General features: G+C 46.6%; 1 protein-coding gene across 1 annotated transcript in view; it reads left to right on the top strand.

Moving 5' to 3' along the window:
• The first annotated feature begins 2,692 nt into the window (after positions 1 to 2,692).
• The window catches only part of CAPN5 (calpain 5), a 34,047-nt gene continuing 16,931 nt past the window's right edge, over positions 2,693 to 19,808 (top strand). The window contains exons 1-2 of the mRNA XM_026034531.1: positions 2,693 to 2,854; positions 19,641 to 19,772. Of these exons, the coding sequence (XP_025890316.1) occupies positions 2,693 to 2,854; positions 19,641 to 19,772 (294 nt within the window). The remainder of the gene's footprint in view (positions 2,855 to 19,640; positions 19,773 to 19,808) is intronic.

Genomic DNA, 19,808 nt, shown 5'->3' with positions numbered 1-19,808 from the left:
AAGGAGTTGAACTGCTCTCAAGCGAGGATGGGCTATAGAAGGGATGGGAACCCCAGGCCAAGAGGACCGTGATGCAGTTCTCAGGGGGCTGGGTATTGCTCAGGGCGTGTGGATTATGAGGTATTGTGGCAATCAGTGTCTCAAAGTTTGCTGGAATGCACAACTCCAAGCTGCCATTGCARAGCTCCTGAGGGAGGAACAGCAATTTTATGAATGAGCAGCCAAGTGACAGCCCTGTACCACGGGACAGGCTGCAGCATCTCCTGCGTCAAGGCCATAACTCCCATCGTAGCTGAAGCGTAGCTCTGAGAAAGGCACCAGACCTCCCTTCCTCTCCGGGATCTGTTCCTAAATCTTGCTGGCTCTTTCTGCATGACGTCCTGTAGAAACGTCCTTCCCTGTCTGTCGGGCCAGCTAATGCACCGGTCCAAGCGATTCATCTTGTGTCTCAATGACGGCAGCATCTTTCTCTCTCACMCTGTCACATCCGTTCAGGAGGTGGCTGCCAACCATCCCTTCCCGGTCTATTGCTTTGATGGTGTCTCTCCTTGCAGCAGTAATAGTCACTGCAAAGTCTCAAGCTGGTTGTCACTTGAAAGCAGCTCCTTTGCTGCTGAGATGTCATCCCCCATGACTTCCTTGGAGACACCTACCCTGTCTCTTGCCCCCCACCCCTGTGCACCCTAGACTTTCACTGTGCTCCTGGCAAAGGATGCAGCATGGACAACATGCCACAACATGAGCAGGTTGGTCCTGTCCCAGTGGAACCAGGATGTGAGTGCCCAGACCTGCACTGATGGAGGTAATTGAGATGAGAAAAAGCCTCCTCCAGCTTCCAGCCAAGCCTGGGCTGATGCTGTGGTGTATTATTCAGGCCTTGATATCAGCTAAGGGAAAATGCTTGGAACATCAGTAGAAGCCCTTTAGCCTTATCACCTCAACACTCTGCTGATATGCCTTCAAAGAATCCTAGATTAATTAAGTCCTTTTCTTTTGGGCACACCTAGGCAAGATCCTAGCCATAGTGTTCAAACAGGCCAAGTCATGCAGAAAAAAATCATTTGTAGGAGGGAGAAATCTGCCCTAAAATGGCTGCAAGAAAATTCTGGAGGCTAGGAGAACATCCTGGAGGAATATCACTACATGTTTGCTATGTTCCTGCTCTGATGTCTCCAGAGACAGAACTCTGTGATGGGTGGATCATCAGTCTGGTGCAGCTCAGACATCCTTTCCTTATGGTTTCCTCATGGGAGACACATCTACATGTTGCCCCAGTCCAAACTGTACACATTCCATCTCTGTACACATTCCCACATCTTAAGGGTGGTCCATCTTCTGTGATTGAGATCTTATTTAGGTAAAGGCCTAATTATCCCTTCCACACAGTAATTTGCAGTCACTGTCCTTCAAGGAGGAGTGCTGTGACACACTAAGTGATTTGGAGAAAAATTGCTGGCTGCCGCAAAGAACCCAAAAAAATGCCTTAGCAAATGACCCCTAGCAGCAGGGAGACCTGTGGAGCATTCCTTGGTGCAGCCAAAAATAGGGTTATTTTGGGTTCACTTGGGCTCTGAATTAGCACTCCTTACTGCTAATCAGACTGATGAACACAGTCAATTAAAGCCTATGCTTTGCAGAATTCTTCTGTTAAGTATTTTCCTCTTACCCAGGTTAGAAGAGACAGGCTTGGGGGTGTGAGGCTCAAAAGTGATTGCTTTGGTGGGACAGGACAGGGTTAGCCCCCTAACACCCACTTCCCTTTCAGTATTCCGGGCAATTCATTAGCRAAGRATGTGTCACTGCCTCCAAACTGGCRCTCATTTGTAAGCAGTCACATAAACCCTGGGACCTGGGGTGAGAGAACGACATCTCAGATGCTGCTCTTCTTCAGGGGACATTTTGGCAACATTTTTCTGCTTTCGTTTAGATTGTTGTATCCACATCTGGGCCCTGGAAACTAGACGCTTGTAAAGACAGAATAATTAATCCAAAACCACGTGGTCCTCATCCAGGAGACTTTTAATTAATCCAGAAACACGTGGTCCTCTGCCAGAACAGCTTCTTTAATTAAAAACAAGCCAGAGGATCTGATAAGGTTTTCTGAGAAATTAGCATCTCTATTGAAATCATGGGGCACATGTAGTTTTTGGACTATGTGGTGGGAGCAGAAGGATTTCTTTAAGTGCCACCTCTCTGGGGACAGCCGATGTTCTCCAGGCAGGGATATGTCCATCACTACATGACAACCAAGTGACGATGCCTAGAGTTACTGTTCACTAGGACGCTGGTGCCCATGGGCAGGACACTGGTTGTAGTCTCCAATTCAGGCTGTTCTGGTGGTGTCTGGCCAACTCTGGGATCAACAAATTAGGAATGGGCTTAAAGGACTATCTGCCCGTCCTCACTGACACGCAGGGCTTTTCCATGGGTGTTTAAATTGSTGATGATCCCTCCTAATGTCACTTATCTCAGTGAGGGAGCCAGCAGACCTTCAAGGGGCTGTAAATGTGGTACCTTGGGATCTAGACCATGGCCTGTGGGGTGTGCTTGAGTGGAAGGCCTGGGTGGCTGATGACAGTGATGACTTTTCAGTGTAATCATCCAGGGCTGCAGAGGAAAATCAAATATCCCAGGCTGAGCTCAGCTCCATCTCACCCCCATTATGCCTGTCCTCCCAGGGCCACCGGGAAGGATGTTCTCCTCAGTGAAGCCGTACGAGAACCAGCGCTACGCCTCCCTCAAGAAGGAATGCCTGAGGAGGAAGCAACTGTTTGAGGACCCACTTTTCCCTGCCAACGATGACTCACTCTTCTACAAGTCAAGGATCCAGGGCATCCAGTGGAAGCGGCCAAAAGTAAGTGTGCTCAGGAAGGTGAAATGATCTGGTGTGGGGAAGATAGTGTGCCAGGATTTTAAACCAGAGGATGGTTTAATTGGAAATCTCTGGAGATGATGCTTGAATACTTGCAGCTCTTACTGGGAGCAGATTGACCCATGAAGACCTGCTGCCCTCGGATGCAGGCTGTTTTGCTCCCAATAAAGCCCAGGAGCAAAGATGTCTTTTGGCTTCTCGGTGACTTGTTTTCCCCATATATAAGACAGAGAGATCTGACCTGGAGCTGGGTGATCTTGCTGAGAAAGACAGGGCAGTGCACTGTCTCTGAATACTCTTACTGATCCATTTGGAAATGGAAAAGAAGATGAGACTTGGACAGGCAAAGTGATTTTTTGGTTCCTTAGAAGATGGGATCTGAGAGCTGAGTGCAGTTGTGCTGGGTCTGTGCTTGCTAATGCAATTGCTGAGCAGCTGTAGCAGTGCCCATCCCTCCCTGTGYCCAAAGAGATTTTGAGGGGTGGTTGGGAGAGGTAGCAGCTTCCTGTGGTCTGGGTTCCTTGTAATGCCCTGGTGCCTTCCTGAAAGGCACGTTTAAGAGCCCAGGGCCAGGTTATCCTGGGSAAGTGATCCGCCCTTGCATGGCCATCTTCTCAGGAGGTGACCATGAGGTCACTGCTGTGATTGCCATGAAGTAGGAGGAAGCCCAGGGAGCGGTGTTATTTGGGGCTGGAGAAAGGCAGTACTGCAGATGTGCAGTAACTAGCACATCTGGTCATCTGCCCTTCTCTGCAGCACAGAGCAGCCCTTGCTGCCCAGCCTGTGTTCATCTGACATGTAGCTTGGTGACATTTCAGTGGGTCAGGGCTGTCTGAGAAGCCCTTGTCCTCCTCACCCCCATGGGCAGCCCAGAAGATCAGCTGGTCTTTCATACGACAGTGTTGTCTCTGTCGGGGTGAGAACAGCCTGGGTGGATGCAGAATAAAAAGGCTTTGTGCAAAGGGAGGGAAGGAGCTGAATTGACTCTTTTTGTGTCACACAAGGGGCTGAGGAGTTTGTGCAAGCCCCTGCGTGCAGCTCAGCCCATCTCCCATCTGCAGAGGACTGGAAAGATGCTCTGTGCACAGCTTCCTCCTGTGGTTAAGCCTTGCAGAGTGCATTGCAGGCAGAGATGGATGRTCCATGGGCAGAGCTGGGACTCTGTGGAGCTCAAGATACTTGATAATTGATGAAGATAATTGATTCCCMTAGCTCTTTAAACTCCTTTCTTGAGGTCTAAAGAGAAGAGCACGGACAATTTCTTTCAGGTGGGAYGGTCATTTCTGCCTGCATCTTCTTCCATACGGGATTTTTACTGAGATGCTCTCAGATGAAGAGCTACCAGCTGTTACGAAAACAACAACGAACTCTGTGTGCTAAAGTGGCATTTTAGTTGGCAAGGAGCCAACTGATATGCTTTCTTAATCTTCTCAAAACACTTTCCTTCAGTGTCAAGGTGTAACCTGTCTGAAAGAAAGTAGGTGACAGCAGGGAGATGTTTTACAGCCTCATTTCTGGTTTGCATTCAGAGATGGGCCAGCCACAGCCTGCCCCCATTCACACTCAATATTTGAGTCCTATGTCTAATAATAGAGAGCTGGACGCAGTTGCAGGTGGCCAAAGTTTGCTCATCTCTTGCTGAGCATATGTGTCCTGGAGCTTGCTGCATGAGCCATGAAAGGATCTGGATATTCGGACTTTATCACATCTGCACGAGGTAAAGGGAATTTTGCCACCGATTTTAGGGCCAAAAGGAGTCTGTGTGGAGTGATAGTAGATACCTGGATATGACAGCCTGGAGACATTATCTGACCAGAACTGATTATCTGCCTTAAGCACAAAAGTGGCAAAAGAAAGAATCCGAGCTTATATCTGCCCTTGTAACTTCTGAAGTTTCCAGAGGCCTCTTTCTCCGAAACATTTCTCCAGATTCTTTCCTTAGAGTTGTCCATTTCGGCAAAAGTGACTGAATTTAGCAGGGAGAAGAAATGCTTGGGGCCAGCCAATACACACTGAAATTTTTAGCTGCAGGCCCAGATTCTGCTTGAATCAGCTCTCTAAGGGATGAACTCAGCAGCTTTTGCAAGAAAGCAGATGCAGGGCATCTGTATTTTAAGGATTTTGGTATATATTTTGAGGATTTTGGTATATATTTTGTCACTTTGCCGTCTGCCAGAGAAGTGGAAGAGGGTGTAAGAAACTGTATGAATGCAGTAATAAAATCCCACTCCACTCTGAAACGTTTTTACAGCTATTGCAATGGTCTTGCTTTGTATCCAGGCTGGTCACTGTTACAGAATTAGCCCTGCTGTGCTCTGCATCTGTAAAGCACTTGAGTTGGATCTTCATATRGCACCTGATATTGAAAGTCAGGGGTTTTAAAGGAAGAGTTCTCTAGGCTACCGATGGAGGCTTCTTTCATTAGACAATTGCATTTTGTTTTTATTTAGAGAAGAAAAAGCATTAGCTAATCTGGGGGCTTCTTGACCCAGAAGAGGATTTTGGTTGTCACAGTGACGCTGTCTACAAGGAGTGCATTGCATGTACGTGCCTCTGTTATCTCTCAGGGACATGGCCATGTTTTGTTTTAGAGAGTTTCAGCTGAAAATGCACGATAAAAACGTAAGAGCTCATCGTGCCCCAAGCTTCACTGTGGAAGCAGAGTGGGTGGAGAGTGAAAGCAAAAGGTGTCCGSTATCAAAACCCAGTGTTGCACTCACTGCAAGGGTGTCACCTAATATATGTGCAGGCAAAGGATGCGTAAGAGCTAAGTTTTTTCAGGCAAAGCACTTGTTTATGTGAGAACTATCTCTACCAGGATATTGGGAATTATCTTTGGTAGAGACAGGATCTTATTTCCATATATTTACTTGCCACTGGTACTGGTCCAATCAACTCATCCCTCATTTGTGTATGTTCATTCCTTCCTCACTCCCTCCAGCCAGCACCAGCAACCTGTCCTCATCTTTTCTGCTCCTCTACAAGCTTCCAAAACCAGAGGCTGCTTTGACCAAAGAGAAATCTCTGCACTGCCTATCTTTGAGGTGGGAAATGGGGAAAGGCTGAATGGCCTTGTTTAAAAAGCTGCCTTGTAGGATGATAAGCCTCTTGTTCAGCCCCATGAAAAACTACACATTACTCAAATGACTGTAGAGATTTTCCTTTTTTTTTTTTTTTTCTGAGAACGGGAATCTGATCCTTTTTTTTTTTTTTTTTTTTTTTTGCCTCTGCTGATATAAAGCAAGAGCAATCCTTTCATGCGCATTAATCTCACAAGTGTTTAGGCAGAGCACAGCGATGTTTTCAGTCCAGCCCTCCCGTAATGTCCTGCAGCTCCAGGTCCTGCCAGGAGCTTAAAGCATCAACAGTCGAACATTTAGCACTTGACTTTTCCATCCCCATCTGGCTCCCAGCAGACTTCTCCCCCCTTGAGCAACCCTTCACAGGTTAAGCCAAGCTTTACTTCGGCTTCTTCCTGCATCTGACACTGCAGCATTTCCTGAAACGGCCTTAGCCGTATTCTTTCCAAGGGGGTATCCTCCCTCCCTCCCTCCCTTCCTCCCTGCTCTTTCCGCTGGCCCGGAGCCCTGCACTGGATGCCAGATCTTTGCAGCTGTTCAGGCTTCACTGATAGTTCACCACGAGTCTTCGTGTTAAACGCAGCGGAGCCAGAAAGCTGATTACTAGGAGAGCTTGTCGGAGAGAGGGAAGCTGCAGCATCAGCCTGAGCCTGGGAGGGGATCCTGAAAAAGCTGTTTTAGTGCATCTGCTTAAAAATGAGGCTGGCTGCTCTGTTTTCCTCACTGCCGAGCCAAAGCATAATTTGGAGATGGCTAGAACAGCAACACTCAGATGTTGAATTAGAAATGAAACCCAGTGTTTTGAGCGCTGGATAAGCAGACAGATCACTTGCTTTAAGCTCCTTCTTCCTTGTAAAGATGAGGATTTTACCGTCTTGTACCATCTTGTATCCTCTTGTACCATCTTGTACCTTGGAGAAAGTCTTAGCTTTACCCCAAACTCTGTGTTATATTGAGTGGACTACTATAGGCTGTTGGGAACCAGGTAGATGAGGATAGACGGTACTGAGAAGAGGGGAAAAGGGTTGATAAGACTCAGGCTGGAAGGGAGAAATGCAGACGAGGAAGATCAAGGACACCTGGTTGTATCTGTTGATCCACTGGAAACACAACCAGTGATGGCGTGGAGAGGATCAGCTACCCCAGGGGAAAACAGTTCATYTCTTCTCATCATCACTACCAAATTCTGTTCTGTACAGGTCATATCCAACATGGCATCAGATTGGCTCTCTTGGGTGAACACCACGACCTCCTATTTTTTTGGTGGGGATGGTGGAGGAAAGAGTTTTGCTTTCCAACCCTGTTTCTTTGGTATCTTTGTAGCTCTCTCTGGAGTTTGCTTGTGAGTGCTGAGTTGCCTCTGCAAGGATTGTCACTGATTAAATAGCACCAAGGCAGCTTTTTGCTACACAGGCAATATTACTTTATCTGATTGAAGGTACATCATTTAGAGGAAAAATAYGTGAGGTGGCAGGAGAGGAATAGAGTAGCTTTGGGGGAGAAAAAGAGGCCAGATGTTCTGGAAAGGACAGTGGGAAAAGGGGAGCCTTAGGGAAGAAKGGACATGCCATTTTCAGCCCTGCTTTGCACCAGATAGCAATGCTGTCATTCATAGCCCTGTATTTTTTTCCTCCAGTCAGATGAGAGATATCTTGATTTTGAAAGTGGGAATATACCATTTTTCAGTAGTCATTTCCATGGCAGCCTGACATATATTCAGTCTGACTGTTATATGGCCGTTTGTCTGACTTTATAGATCAGATCCTCAGATCCTTTATGTTCTGGAAGTGATGCTGCTGTCTTTGGACTAGAAGGAGCTGGTGCAGGGTGGCAAAGCATCATTCAGATCCTCTTTTCCCCATGTTATTAAGCACTTAGCTCCTTTTGTTTGCTGAGTGAGGGTTATACAATCTGTCCCTGCGGGGTTTTCCTGGAAGGGGAAAGGAGTCAATGAACTAATTCACTAAAAGCATGACCAACACTCGCCTGCCCGCAAGTTTCTGCATTAAAAGGTCTTTTCCCTAGTGTATAGCACAGTCTGGGAAGCTGGCAAAAGCAGAGAGCCATCAAGGGTAAAGATAATGGGAAAGTCAGAGGTTAAGTTCCTACAGTTCTTTGTTCTGAGTGCTCACCCGAAGCAGCAGCTTGGAGCATTCGGAGAAATTAAATGAATTAATTCGGAGGAATTTGGTGGCAATGATCAGACAGCAGTAACCTTCTGCACCCTTGACTCCTGCTTGGACCTTCTCCTGGCAGAAACTCTGGGATTTGTGGTCAAGGGCAGTTTCTGATGAGCTTTTCCAAGCATTTTGGCCAGCTGCACCACCAAGCTGCCCGGAGGAGATGAGGGATGCTCAAGTGTAGCCTTGCTCCTACCTCTCCTGCAGGATCCTGAGGATCCTGAGGGATTGTCTCCTCCACATTGAGTTTGTCAGCAGTCCATAATGGGAGTCAGAGTCCAACCAGGCCTTCGTGTTTCACAGCTTAGCAATTTATGAGCCACTTGCTTGTTAATCTGCAAAGCCCCGAGCTGATTGCCAGTCTGGGCCTGATTGCTCCTTGCCAGCATAGGATTTGACTACCATTTAATGAGACGTCTGAATTTATCTTTTTTTTTTTTTTTTTTTTTTTTTTGAGCTAGTGATATTCACTGATTTCCCATCACCAGCTCTGAAGAACAAGGATAATTTCTGTTATTATTTATGCCTATTTACAGAGCTTTCAGCGAATGTGGTGCTGACCTTGGCTGCCCCACAATGCCAGGCTCTGTATAAACACTCTCCCTCTTTGCCCCAGTGACGATACAGTGCAATAAGCTGCCCCACATCAGGGTGGCTCACTGTGGTGTTCGATAAGAAATTAGCCATCCAGTCTGCTCTTTAGTCAGCATCAGAAGGATGTGGCCTTAAATGCAAAAACAGCAGTAAGATCAGTGGGTTATATATATATGTCCTGCATTTTAATGCAACRGCGCTTCTGTGGCTGGAAATTATTATTGTGGTATTTGCAACAGAGAACAGCATGGTATTAGCAGGGACCATCTCTGAAGTGAGTCTTGAGTGTCCTGTCTGAATTCAGTRGGAGAAAAAACAGTGCAAATCCCTGCAGAATCAGTTCCAGGGTGCAGGAGGSGCACATTTGATCTATGGAGCAGACACGGAGCTGCTCAGGCCCCTGGTTCTGCCCCATCTCCTGGCCATGGTGCTAGCTCAGAGGTGCTGCACTGCCAATGAGTGTTTGTAGGAGGGGACCTTGCTTTCTGGGCTCTCACAGCCCCATTTATCACAGTTTCCCATGGTATGAAGGCACCGAAGGGCAGGCATCCCTTCTAGCAAGCTCAAGGAAGACAAGGAGTGTTGCAAGGTAAAGCACAAAAGCTTGCAAGGTGCAACCCTATGGAGATAAACCACCACATGAAGGTGTGGAGAAACATGCTCGCTCCCACCCAGCCTAGTCTGCTCCCATCGTGAGCTCTTGTGGGAGAGAGCCTGAACATGAACACAAATTTGCCTCTGACTTGTTCTCCCTGTTTCCAGCCATGCATGAGAGCACTCAGATTAACCGATGTCCTGCTGCTCCTCGGTTTCTTGCAGGCAGCTGATAAGGTGTTTTTGGGACACCAACCACATGCTCGAGTTGATTTTGATTGTGCTGTTGTGAGCAAAGCAAGTGCTAGGAAAAAAGCTGAATCAAGGAGTGTTTTGTGCCCTTGTGCTCCCATGGGAACCCAACCTTGCTGCTGCTGTCCTTGCTGGGGGCACGTTTTTGTGCACTTTTGAAGCTCACAGCTTCTCTGGGAGCTCTTAAGGACSAAGGTGACTTGTGTTGGTCAATGCCAAGCTCTACTTTTGGAGCCCTCGGAGTGGATGAGATTTCAGGGTGATCCGTCTCTGTGAAGATGACTTCGATTCTGCTGACACAAATGCCTTTAGCTGAAGGACATATGAAGATCCCTTGCGAAGGCAGGAGGTCAGTAATAGCAGGTAAACCCATAGTGTGACTTCATCCGCAGCAAGAAGGGATCAAACAAAGGAAAAATGGGAAGTGGTGGTGGTGGGACAACACCCTGTTCTGCGTTAGCTCTGCAGCTGACTCTGGAGCAGAAAAGAAACCACTTCCTCAGCATGATGGAATTGAAGTCCAGAAGGAACTGTTGTCAAGGCTGAATTTCTGGGAAATAAGAGGTCACAGGACTTCCTTGAATTAACACTCCATTGAACTCAGCTTGAATTGTATCCGCTAAGCAACATTCAGTTTTATTTAAAGTGCTTCCAGGAGAGGAAAATACACCACAGCTCTGCATCACTTGCTCTAAAGACCAGTGCCTGCCTCAAACTTTGCATCTTGCTTCTCATTTTGAATGGGTTGAGCTTCAGCTTACACCCTTTGGCTCTTATGTGTCCTGGGGTGACCTCGCTTTTGAATTTCTGTTCCTTAAAATCCCCCCTCAGGGATGGGATCTTATAAGTTGTGATTAAATCAGTCCTTCCCTGTCCTTTTGGTCAATATTTGTAATGGAGAACAGCCTGGAGGGGTCTTTAAGAGTTTTTTTATCTGAAATCCTGCTCTAGTCCTGGTTGTCGCTTATAAAATCAGTCAGGGCAGATCGAGTGAGAGCAGAAACTTGCAAGACAGTGCCCACAGTGCTTAGGTAGCACTAAGTAGTAAAAATGGAGTTTTAAACTTTAAAAATATCATTCAATTATATAATCAATATATTTCAGTAGTAATAAATAATAATCATAGCATAATTATTAATCCAGGAAAGGACTTTTGTGCTTAAAAATGGTTTTAAATATATGATATCCCTGTAATGTATCTGTGGTAGGACAGGCCATCATCTATGCCTGTAAGGATGTGGATACAAACCCTCTCTCCATCATTTTTTCCTTCTAGTCTTGCTCAGCAGGGGCTGGGCTCCTCTTTGGCTTGGGAACATTAGTGGGTTGACCAGGGTGGATAAATGCAGCTAACATTTGTCTTTGTAAACATCCCAGGGCAAGGGCTTGTCCTCTGCTTGCTGCCAAATATCTGACCCTGTCTGAATGATTTCTACAGAGTATTAAATTCTCCAACTCTTCCCCTTTTTTAAATAAAACACCTAGCACTGTCTGACAATAAGTGGAATGGCACTGTTGTTCCTCTGCAGCTCTCTCTCTCATGCATAATTTAGCGCAGAAACTGTGCAAATACTGTCTCAAAGCCCCGCAAGGATCAAGAAATCTTTCATGAGGCGCAATGCAAGTAAATGTGCATAGAGGTTGGTAGAGTAGAGTTTTTGTCTCAGGTGAAGGTACTAGTGTACTTGTGGATACCTGGGTCTACTGAAACACCGTTTAATGGATGGATGAGTTGCCTTAGATAAGACTGTCCCCTCTAAGCTCTTGGCCATCCACCATGACCCTACCACTAGGTCCCTTTTGTACTATCCATAAAAAGAAGCCTAAAAGAAGCATCCTAAGGTGGTTCTTTCACTCCAGTTTGCCAAGACCTCTGTCTTTACCCCTTTTGGCCCTGGGAGATACCTCTAGGGAGATCAGCACATTGGCAACTGTACCGTGTCCATAGGGCAGATGTAAACCTCACATTGCTTTCCCACCCCTTGAGGCTTGTGATGACTCAACTCTCAAAAGTGTCACTATCCTATGAGGACTTTTCCTTCAGCTTCAGAAATCCTGTAGAAGAAAGCAGGACAGCAAAGGAGAGCTGATGCACCTTGGAGGTGCTAGCTGGCCCCAGTGATGGGTCATCAGGAGTTCTGCTGACAAAAGAGGAGAGTGCAGCTTGGAACTAATGACCCACTCTTTCATGTAGTCAAAACAATCTGCCCCAAATCTTTGATATTTCTGGATCTTTGGCAAGAAATTCCCTTTTGGTGATGCATTGCTTTCATTTCTACTTAAAGAAAAGAAAGGGTGGACAATCTATCTCAGCAGAGAGTGTTTGTGGATACTTAAAGCTTGATTACCTTTCATGCATTATCTCTGGGCATTTGAGCAAATGTCACGGATGCAGATGTTTAAGCATTAATGCTGGAAAACAGGAACAGTGTTTCATAATTGGCCAAACCTGCCGACCACATACGTTTTTAGCTTGTGTACTAAACATCATAAATCATATGGTAGATAAGTACAGAGACCACAAGCTACCTATTACTGTGGGATATTGTGCATGTTCCCATCATGGAGCTCCTGATAATATACTACGTCTTTGATTGCCTTGGGATCACAGAATGGTTAAAGTTGGAAGGGACCTCTAGAGTTGAAATGGATGGAAGGTATGGACTGGATGGAAGGGACCATCTTGCTCAAGCAGGGACGCCTAGAACACATGGCACCTGATCGCATCCAGGAGGATTGGGAAGATTTCCAGAGAAGGAGACTCCACAACCTCCCTGGGCAGCCTATGCCAGGGCTCTGGCACCCTCACACCAAAGTTCTTCCTCATGTGGAGATGGAACTGCCTGGGTTTCAACTTCTACCCATTGCTCCTTGTCTTGTCACTGGCCACCACTGAGAAGAGTTTGGCCCCTTCCTCCCTATATTCTCCCTTCAGGTACTTAACGTATTGATCAGATCCCCTCTCAGTCATCTCTTCTGCAGTCTAAACAGGCCCAAATTACTCAGTCTCTCCTCAGAGGAGAGATGCTCCAGTCCCTTAATCGTCTTTGTTGCTCTCTGATGGACCCTCTCTAGAAACTTCACATCCCTCTTGTGCTGGGGAGCCCAGAACTGCACACAGTACTCCAGGTGCGGCCTCACCAGAGCTGAGCAGGGGGACAGGATCCCCTCCCTTGACCTGTTGGCAACACTCCTCCTGATGCAGCCAGGATCCCATTGGTCTTCTTGGCCATGAGGGCACACTGCTGACTCATGATTAACTTGGTGTCAGGCAGGACTCCCAGGTCCCTTTCTGTGGAGCTGTTTTCCAGATGGTCAGCCCCCAATCTGTACTGATGCCTGACGTTATTCCACCCCATGTGCAGGACCCTGTGCTTGTCCTTGTTGAACCACATGAGTTCCTTTCTGTCCAACTCTCCAACCTGTCTAGGTCCTTCTGGATGGCAGCACAGCCCTCCGGAGTGTCAACCACTCTACCCAACATGCTTGGTATGAGCTAAAGGCTTCACAATCTCCTTCAGGATTGCTCTGAATTGCCTACGCTATTGAGAATCTTGAGTAGGTCAGAGGGAATCACTATAGGGGAAATGGATGCTACTGAGGAGAGATGAAGCTTTTCTGGATCTGACTGGTCTGTGAACTGTTCAAGTTTCCTGAACTCAGCCTGTGGCCTCAGTGGGAAGATCCCTACTGAGTCACATCAGATGTTAAAAACAGGTTTCATCTCATTGATAACAGGTGCCAGGCAGCACTGGCTCTGCACTTACTTGAGTCAACTCTACTCCTAAATGTCCTTGTCTTGGCAAGGAAAGGAATACACCTTTTCCTCCACGTCTGAATAATGAAAATTGTCTTTCAATAATGTCCTTTTTTGTTATTGTTGTTCCTTATCCTACCTCAGCCCAGAGATGCTCATGTCTAGAGGACGTTTTCCCTCGTGAAGCAGGTTTCTGTGTAAAACTACACCCAGAGTGTGAATAACCAGGGTAGGTGTGGGTTGAAAGTAGTTTCTTTGTAGACCAAACTCATGATAACCTCTTTGTCACTGTTTGCATAGTAGGCTGTGATGAGGTCAAGTAGGCTAGGATGAAGGCGCTGCCATGCTATAAATATTGTTTGAACACGCAGAAAAAGGGACATTTCCTAAGACTGGCACGATATGATACAAGGAGGGGTGGGAGATAATCCTGTGGAAAAGTACTTAGGAGATTTTGCTCAGAGATATGCATAATGAAGTGTGGGGGGCAGTAATTTTCCTTTGTCGATTTATGTTCTTTCTTTCTCTATCTCTAACTTGGCTCTTAGGTAAATTTAAAAAAAAATAAAGTGCATGATTTAGATTCATAAATCCTCTTTTTAGAATATTGGCTTTCAGTGAGACAGAGGACTTGGGATTCAGGCAGCTGACTCCCAAACAGGGCAGTGCTTGGCAGGGATTTGGGCCAAACCTAAATTATGTCGCTTGGAGGCAGGAACAGTGCAGCTGAACTCGTGGCCACACCACCTCACGCAGGGATTTCACAACAACTACATGAAGAGCGGGTGTTTTGGGATGATACCTCCCCAGGTTCTGTGGTTTCAGTGGTGGTGTTTTTTCACAGCAAGGCTTGCTTAAGCAGAGGGCAAAGGGCAAGTGCAGGGTCCTGCACTTGGGGAGGAATAACCCCAGATACCAGTACATGCTAAGGACTGACCTTCTAGAGAGCAACTCTGTAAAGAGGGACCAAAAGTTCTGCAGGAACTTGAGGAAAAAATTCTTTTTCCCTCAAACATGGGATGTGATGGAGGGTGACGGTGGACATTAACATTGTGGTGAACCAGAGGAGCATATCTATCACAAGGCACTAAAGCTAAAACACTCACGGGACCTTATTTTCATTTCCACTTTTCAGCCTCTCTGCTGTAGCCTCTGCTGACMTGTAGCAGCTTTTGGTTCCCCAGGGAAGGAGGTGAGAGCTTTTTCCTTAGCAGCTCTGCTCCCAGATRCAGCAGAAGCAGCTTGTGGCCAGAGCCACAGTCTGAAAATGCTAAATTTTGATCAGCGGTGGCCTTTGCATCATTCTCAGATGGGTGGAGAGCAAAGAATTCTTGGCTTTAAGTAACAGTGAGGCTTTCCAAGAGTGCATCCCCAGAGAGTGCAGGTGGGAGAAACAGGAAAATGGGATTCAAAAGCTCTGCACTTGTTCTACTCTGTTCGCTCTCCTTTATTGCTTTTGCCATCTGTCCATCTGCTCCCAAGGAGGTGATGTTGTGTTTCCCTGCTTCATTGCTTTAACAGAGGTTTCTCTGTTGCATTTGTTCTTTGGATCCCCAGAAGAGAAGAATGCAGAGAAACCTGTCAAGGCTGAAAAGCCTGCAATTTGACCTTTAAATCTTGTTTGCAGACATCTCCATTCTGTTGCCCAAACAAGCGATATCGCTTGGCGCCAAGGAACACAGAATTATGTGGTTGATGGGCAGTGGATTTTTGATGCCTCCCTTCACAAGCAAGTCCTGTTTGCTGTGGGTGGAGTGTGCAAAACACTTCACATGCGGTGAGAGTTGATAACAGACACAAATATACATGAGTCCAGATATTAAAAAGGGATTTGCATTGCAGATGCCTGACTGAGGCAATACAAAATCCTCAAAACCCAGCTTTACAGGGCCTAGGTATTCAGTGTTCCCTGCAAACCAGAATACCTCGTGGTGCATGGGACATTAAAGCATGGGACATTAAAGAACTAATAATCCCTTTGAAAACAGTTTCATGGGTTTCTAAACTCACCCCAATTTCCCTTTCCCATGTCACTCTGGAGCAATTTTTGTAATTGCCCTGTTGCAAAAAAAGCTGCAGCCTGATACAGGTGCTTGGAGCAAGGCAGCATGAGACCTGCGGATCACTTGTGTCTCAGCTACCTGAACTCTCATGCAAGCTTAGCACCATATCCAAAGTTGTTAATTCTGCCTTTCGAACCTATCTGTCTGCTGCACCCTCAAACTTGCACTTCTGCTGCTCAGAACTGATCCCAACTCATAGTCCTCTGTGCTGGCCACTTCTGCTCACTCGACATTTGTGATACTCGGGCGTTTTGGTTCTCTGTTATCCGTGAGGAGGTGAAAGCACGGCCATGGTAATAGATTATCTTGCTGATTTTGCAAGTCTGAGCGAAAACATTGTTCCTGAAAAACAGACAGTCTCTTGTGTCCTGGCTCGGCAATGCAATTAGGCTCGCCTGTTCCTTACCAAATCTTGTTAGCAAAAAATGATCCTAGCGTGCAGCAGATGTTGTGTCTCATCTGGCTGTTTCCTCCCTTAGCTTATTCTCTTCTCTGCTTCAGGCTCGACATGATCCAGATCCCAAAAGAATCCAAAAGTTCAGAAATCTGCAATAGGAAATATTTACAATAAGGCAGTCACCAATTATAAAGCCAATTAGAGGGTGATTCACTCAGTACTGCCCAATGTGAAATTGGACTAGCAGGAGAAAACAAGGATGATCGTTTCTGATTTAATTGCATTTGGAAAGAAAATGTGTGTGTTGAGGGAAAGAGTAGTAGAGTGGAGGGAAAGCCTGTGTGCTTTTCTATGGGAGGCAAAATATTGCTGAGTGCAAAGTAACTGCACTGACCGGGTCTTACTTCCCCTGATGGACTTGGGTTACTGCTGAGCCAGATGGAGTGAACCGACACAGATCTGCTCCAGATGGTCGCTGTACTCGTGTAAGCTGGTCTTGATACCTTTACAATCCTTTCCTTGAGAGGAATCTCAAAGTCCTCCCCAAGGCCTGGCTCTTGCTTGCAGCTCTGTCCCCTAACCCTCACAGAAAGGATGATGTGGAAAGGAGGAGATGAATCACCACAAGCTCAAGTCACTAGTTTGGCCCTCCCTGTGTTACCATGTTATACTCTTCCGTAGGAGTAACCACATAGGCCTTTCCTAAGTTACATTTTCTTGCCTGAAGCCCAGCAGCTACTTCAACAGACACTTTTAGTAAAGTCAAATCTGCTCTAATGCTGTCTATGTCTCTTTGAGATACTCTAATCCAGGTTATCCTTTGGAGTGAGCAGATACTGCTCTCTTGGCCAAGACTGAGCTGAAAGCAATACAGTAAAGATTTATTCTTTGCAGCCATAGCTCTCTACTGTCCTGTTGCATATTCCTTGCTCTTGAAAGTCTGTGTCCAGCCTAGGAGCACCATGACTCAGGATCCAGTTGCAGGGAGAGGAAAGACAGAGTGAATTCAGTATTTGTTGAAACCTCATGTACTGGGGTGCAGTTCGAGCTGTCTCTGAGGTGGCTGGAATTTGAACCTAGAAGGCAGCAAGGTGTGTGTGGTTGTGTGTTTCTGTGCTGCCCTCTTTTTGCGGGCCTGTAGCACCATGAGCATGACACAGTGTTTGCTTTTCCGGAGGAATTCCCACCTAGGTAAATGATTCTCTTCTCTTGGTTTCTGTCTCCTGCACAGGAGGAAGGGGGTGAAACCAGGGAGCATATCCTGGTCCTTGATGGTGCTGCATGGTCCATAATGCAGGGAAGCATGGCAGTCCCTGTCTACCCTTCAGGGTGGACTCCTGAAAGGACTCAGTGAGCATTTTGGGACTTGCTCAAGTTGTGTAGTGACCATATTGTGTGTCTGTATGTGGTGCTAGGGTGGTCAGCGTGTAAAGCATCCCTCCTGCTCCACAGCCTGATGTGTCTCCTCAGATGGGCGCCAGATACACAGCATTGTGGGGGAGAGTAGAGAGTAGAGATCGGATCTAAGGATTGTGATTTTTAGGAACCTTTGTGTTCCCAGGAGACTTGCAATTTAGCTGCAACTTGCTGATTGAATATCATGAGAGAATTGGGTTAAAAAGTCTACAGGCGGCTGTGTGTTAAAGCAGGTGTGTGACATTAGCCACAGCCATGCCAGACTAAAAGCCCTTTGAAACTCTACATATAGATTTACCATCCCACCTGAATGGGAAACTACTACTGCAGCATCCAGACAACTGCTTAAATTAATCCTTCAAGGACATTATGCACCTAAGGACACATCTTCATTAGCTGTAAGGGGAGCTGAGTCAACTGAGGAGCATGTTGTGCAGTGGGAGTCTGCCTTGATATGAGCATTTCCATGAGCCTTGGCACCCTCGGTGCTGCCACGGATCTGAGAGAACAGCCTCTAATAACTGCACCTCTCGTCTGTGCCAGGATGACTCTGCTTAGATGAATGCGTAGGGCTTCCCTCTCCTAAAATGAGCAATCACAGAGTTTTCATTTGCAAACTCTTGCCTGATGAGACAAGCACTCACAGCTAACCAGCAGCCGTGCTCCCAGGAAAGGTCCTTGAGCATCTGGCACCCTTTACCTGGCACTGATTTCTGCAAAGGAGGATGTGGTTTTCATACTTTGGTTCTCCTCTGTCTAGGTAAGCACTGAGGGACTCCCTTTTGCCACTGCAGATTCACCCAAGGGTAGAAAAGCAGCCACGGTCCTTGAATGGGGAAAACCCAGTGCCTCTGCCCAGCACGGCAGGAATGATACAAGATGATTTTGCAGATGTATCCCCTGCTGCTTCCTCAGCAGTATGAAACCAGAGTTAGACACCAGAGGTCTTTTTCCATCCCTCTCTGCACTCAGGGATGCTGGAAAGCGCCGGTGCCGCTTGGATTTGGTGGCTGTTGGACTGCCTCCCTCTAGTGCTAACCCTGATCTCCTGCAACTCCTCTCTCTGGGAAGGAAGTAGTCTTCCCCATCTCACTTTTGAACATTGCACGTGTCCAGATGAAACCCAGGTTAATTTTTGGGGGGTATGGTACAGACTGAAAGGAGACAGAACTAGATAGGAATGCCACACGATGCTCATGAAGCAGTGATTCCTGTTCCTCTCCATTATGAACTGAGGAAACACAATTATTAACATGCAAGGACTGTGGGGAAATGTTACTTTGGGTGCAGCAGCCAATGTGAAAAATCAGGAAAAGGGAAAGAAAGAATTGTTTCAGCACTAAGCAAAAGCCTGCCTTTCCTTTGGCACCCAAATTAAATATAACAGCAACATGGAAGAGATTCTTTCAACTCTTTCAGTGTCCCATCTGCTCCCTCACTTCAGCTGGACATGCCCTTCCAAACTGAATTGATTAAGAGAAAATAACAATAATAATAAAGTCATGTTTCACATGAACCTTATCCAACACCCTCTGTTATTTAAGTGCTTTCTTGGCAAGCCTGTAAGAGTGGGAAGAAAGGAAGACAGTCTGACGGGAGCTGGGAAGAGGAAAGAAGGGATGAGATCACCTCCTAGCTCCCTCTTAATTTTTCTCCATTCACAATTTATTACATAGTACCTATGTCCAATCCATTCTATCTGTTTGGGTGGCAGGGTGAGCTTTTAATCTTGCTGGTCCAGCCTCAAAGTCTTTGTCTCATCAGAATTCCTCTCTGCACTATGGTGGGATCTGGAGGACAGACCCCCTGGATGAGGACACTTGGTTTTCAGGCATCAGCTTCTCGTGACCATGGCCAAACCCTCAATCTTCACTTAGCTTTCTTGGGTGGACTGTCCCCATGTAGGTGTTATGATCCCTTATCTGACCTCCTAGCTTTCCCTTCTCCCACAGGACTTAATTTCTGTCCTGTGGGAGGACAGAGTGTATTCTGAGTGTATAATCCACAAACCCCAGTGCGGGAGATAGCAGCCTTGGGTGAGAGTCTCAGCTCCAAATACTTTATTACTGGAAATTTTTCAGAGAAAAATGAGGGACAAGAGGAACTTATGAAACAGTCAAAGGATAGGGAGTACTGAAGGACTTAGGACAAATGGCAAAGGATGGACTTAAAAGAGGAGATGGGTCACAAGGGCTGTAATGGTGTGATAATGTACCATTTTCACTGAAGATAATAATAGCCAAGAAAGGCGGATTTGATGCTGGAACAGAATAGCTGCAAGGGCTGTTGGGCAGGTGTCATTTCAGCAGTGATGATACCCATGTCCCAAGGAGAGCCCTAGGCAGGACAGGATCCTTCTGTTGCTGGTGTGATGAGCTAGGCTCATTCCCCCAACTCCTCATTTATTGATGTGTCTCTTTTCTCCTATTCTGCAGGAAATTTGTGATGACCCACGTCTCTTCGTGGATGGGATCAGCTCCCATGACTTACACCAGGGCCAGGTTGGGAACTGTTGGTTCGTGGCTGCCTGCTCCTCCCTGGCATCCCGGGAGTCCCTGTGGCAGAAGGTAAGCAATTCCCTATGCACAAGGGAAGCCTGTGTT

Source organism: Nothoprocta perdicaria, unplaced genomic scaffold, assembly GCF_003342845.1.
Source record: "Nothoprocta perdicaria isolate Ctin4 unplaced genomic scaffold, notPer1 scaffold_146, whole genome shotgun sequence".
Classification (NCBI taxonomy): domain Eukaryota; kingdom Metazoa; phylum Chordata; class Aves; order Tinamiformes; family Tinamidae; genus Nothoprocta; species Nothoprocta perdicaria.
Note: the sequence above shows the minus strand (reverse complement) of the source record. Positions and strands in the feature narration are given on the sequence as shown.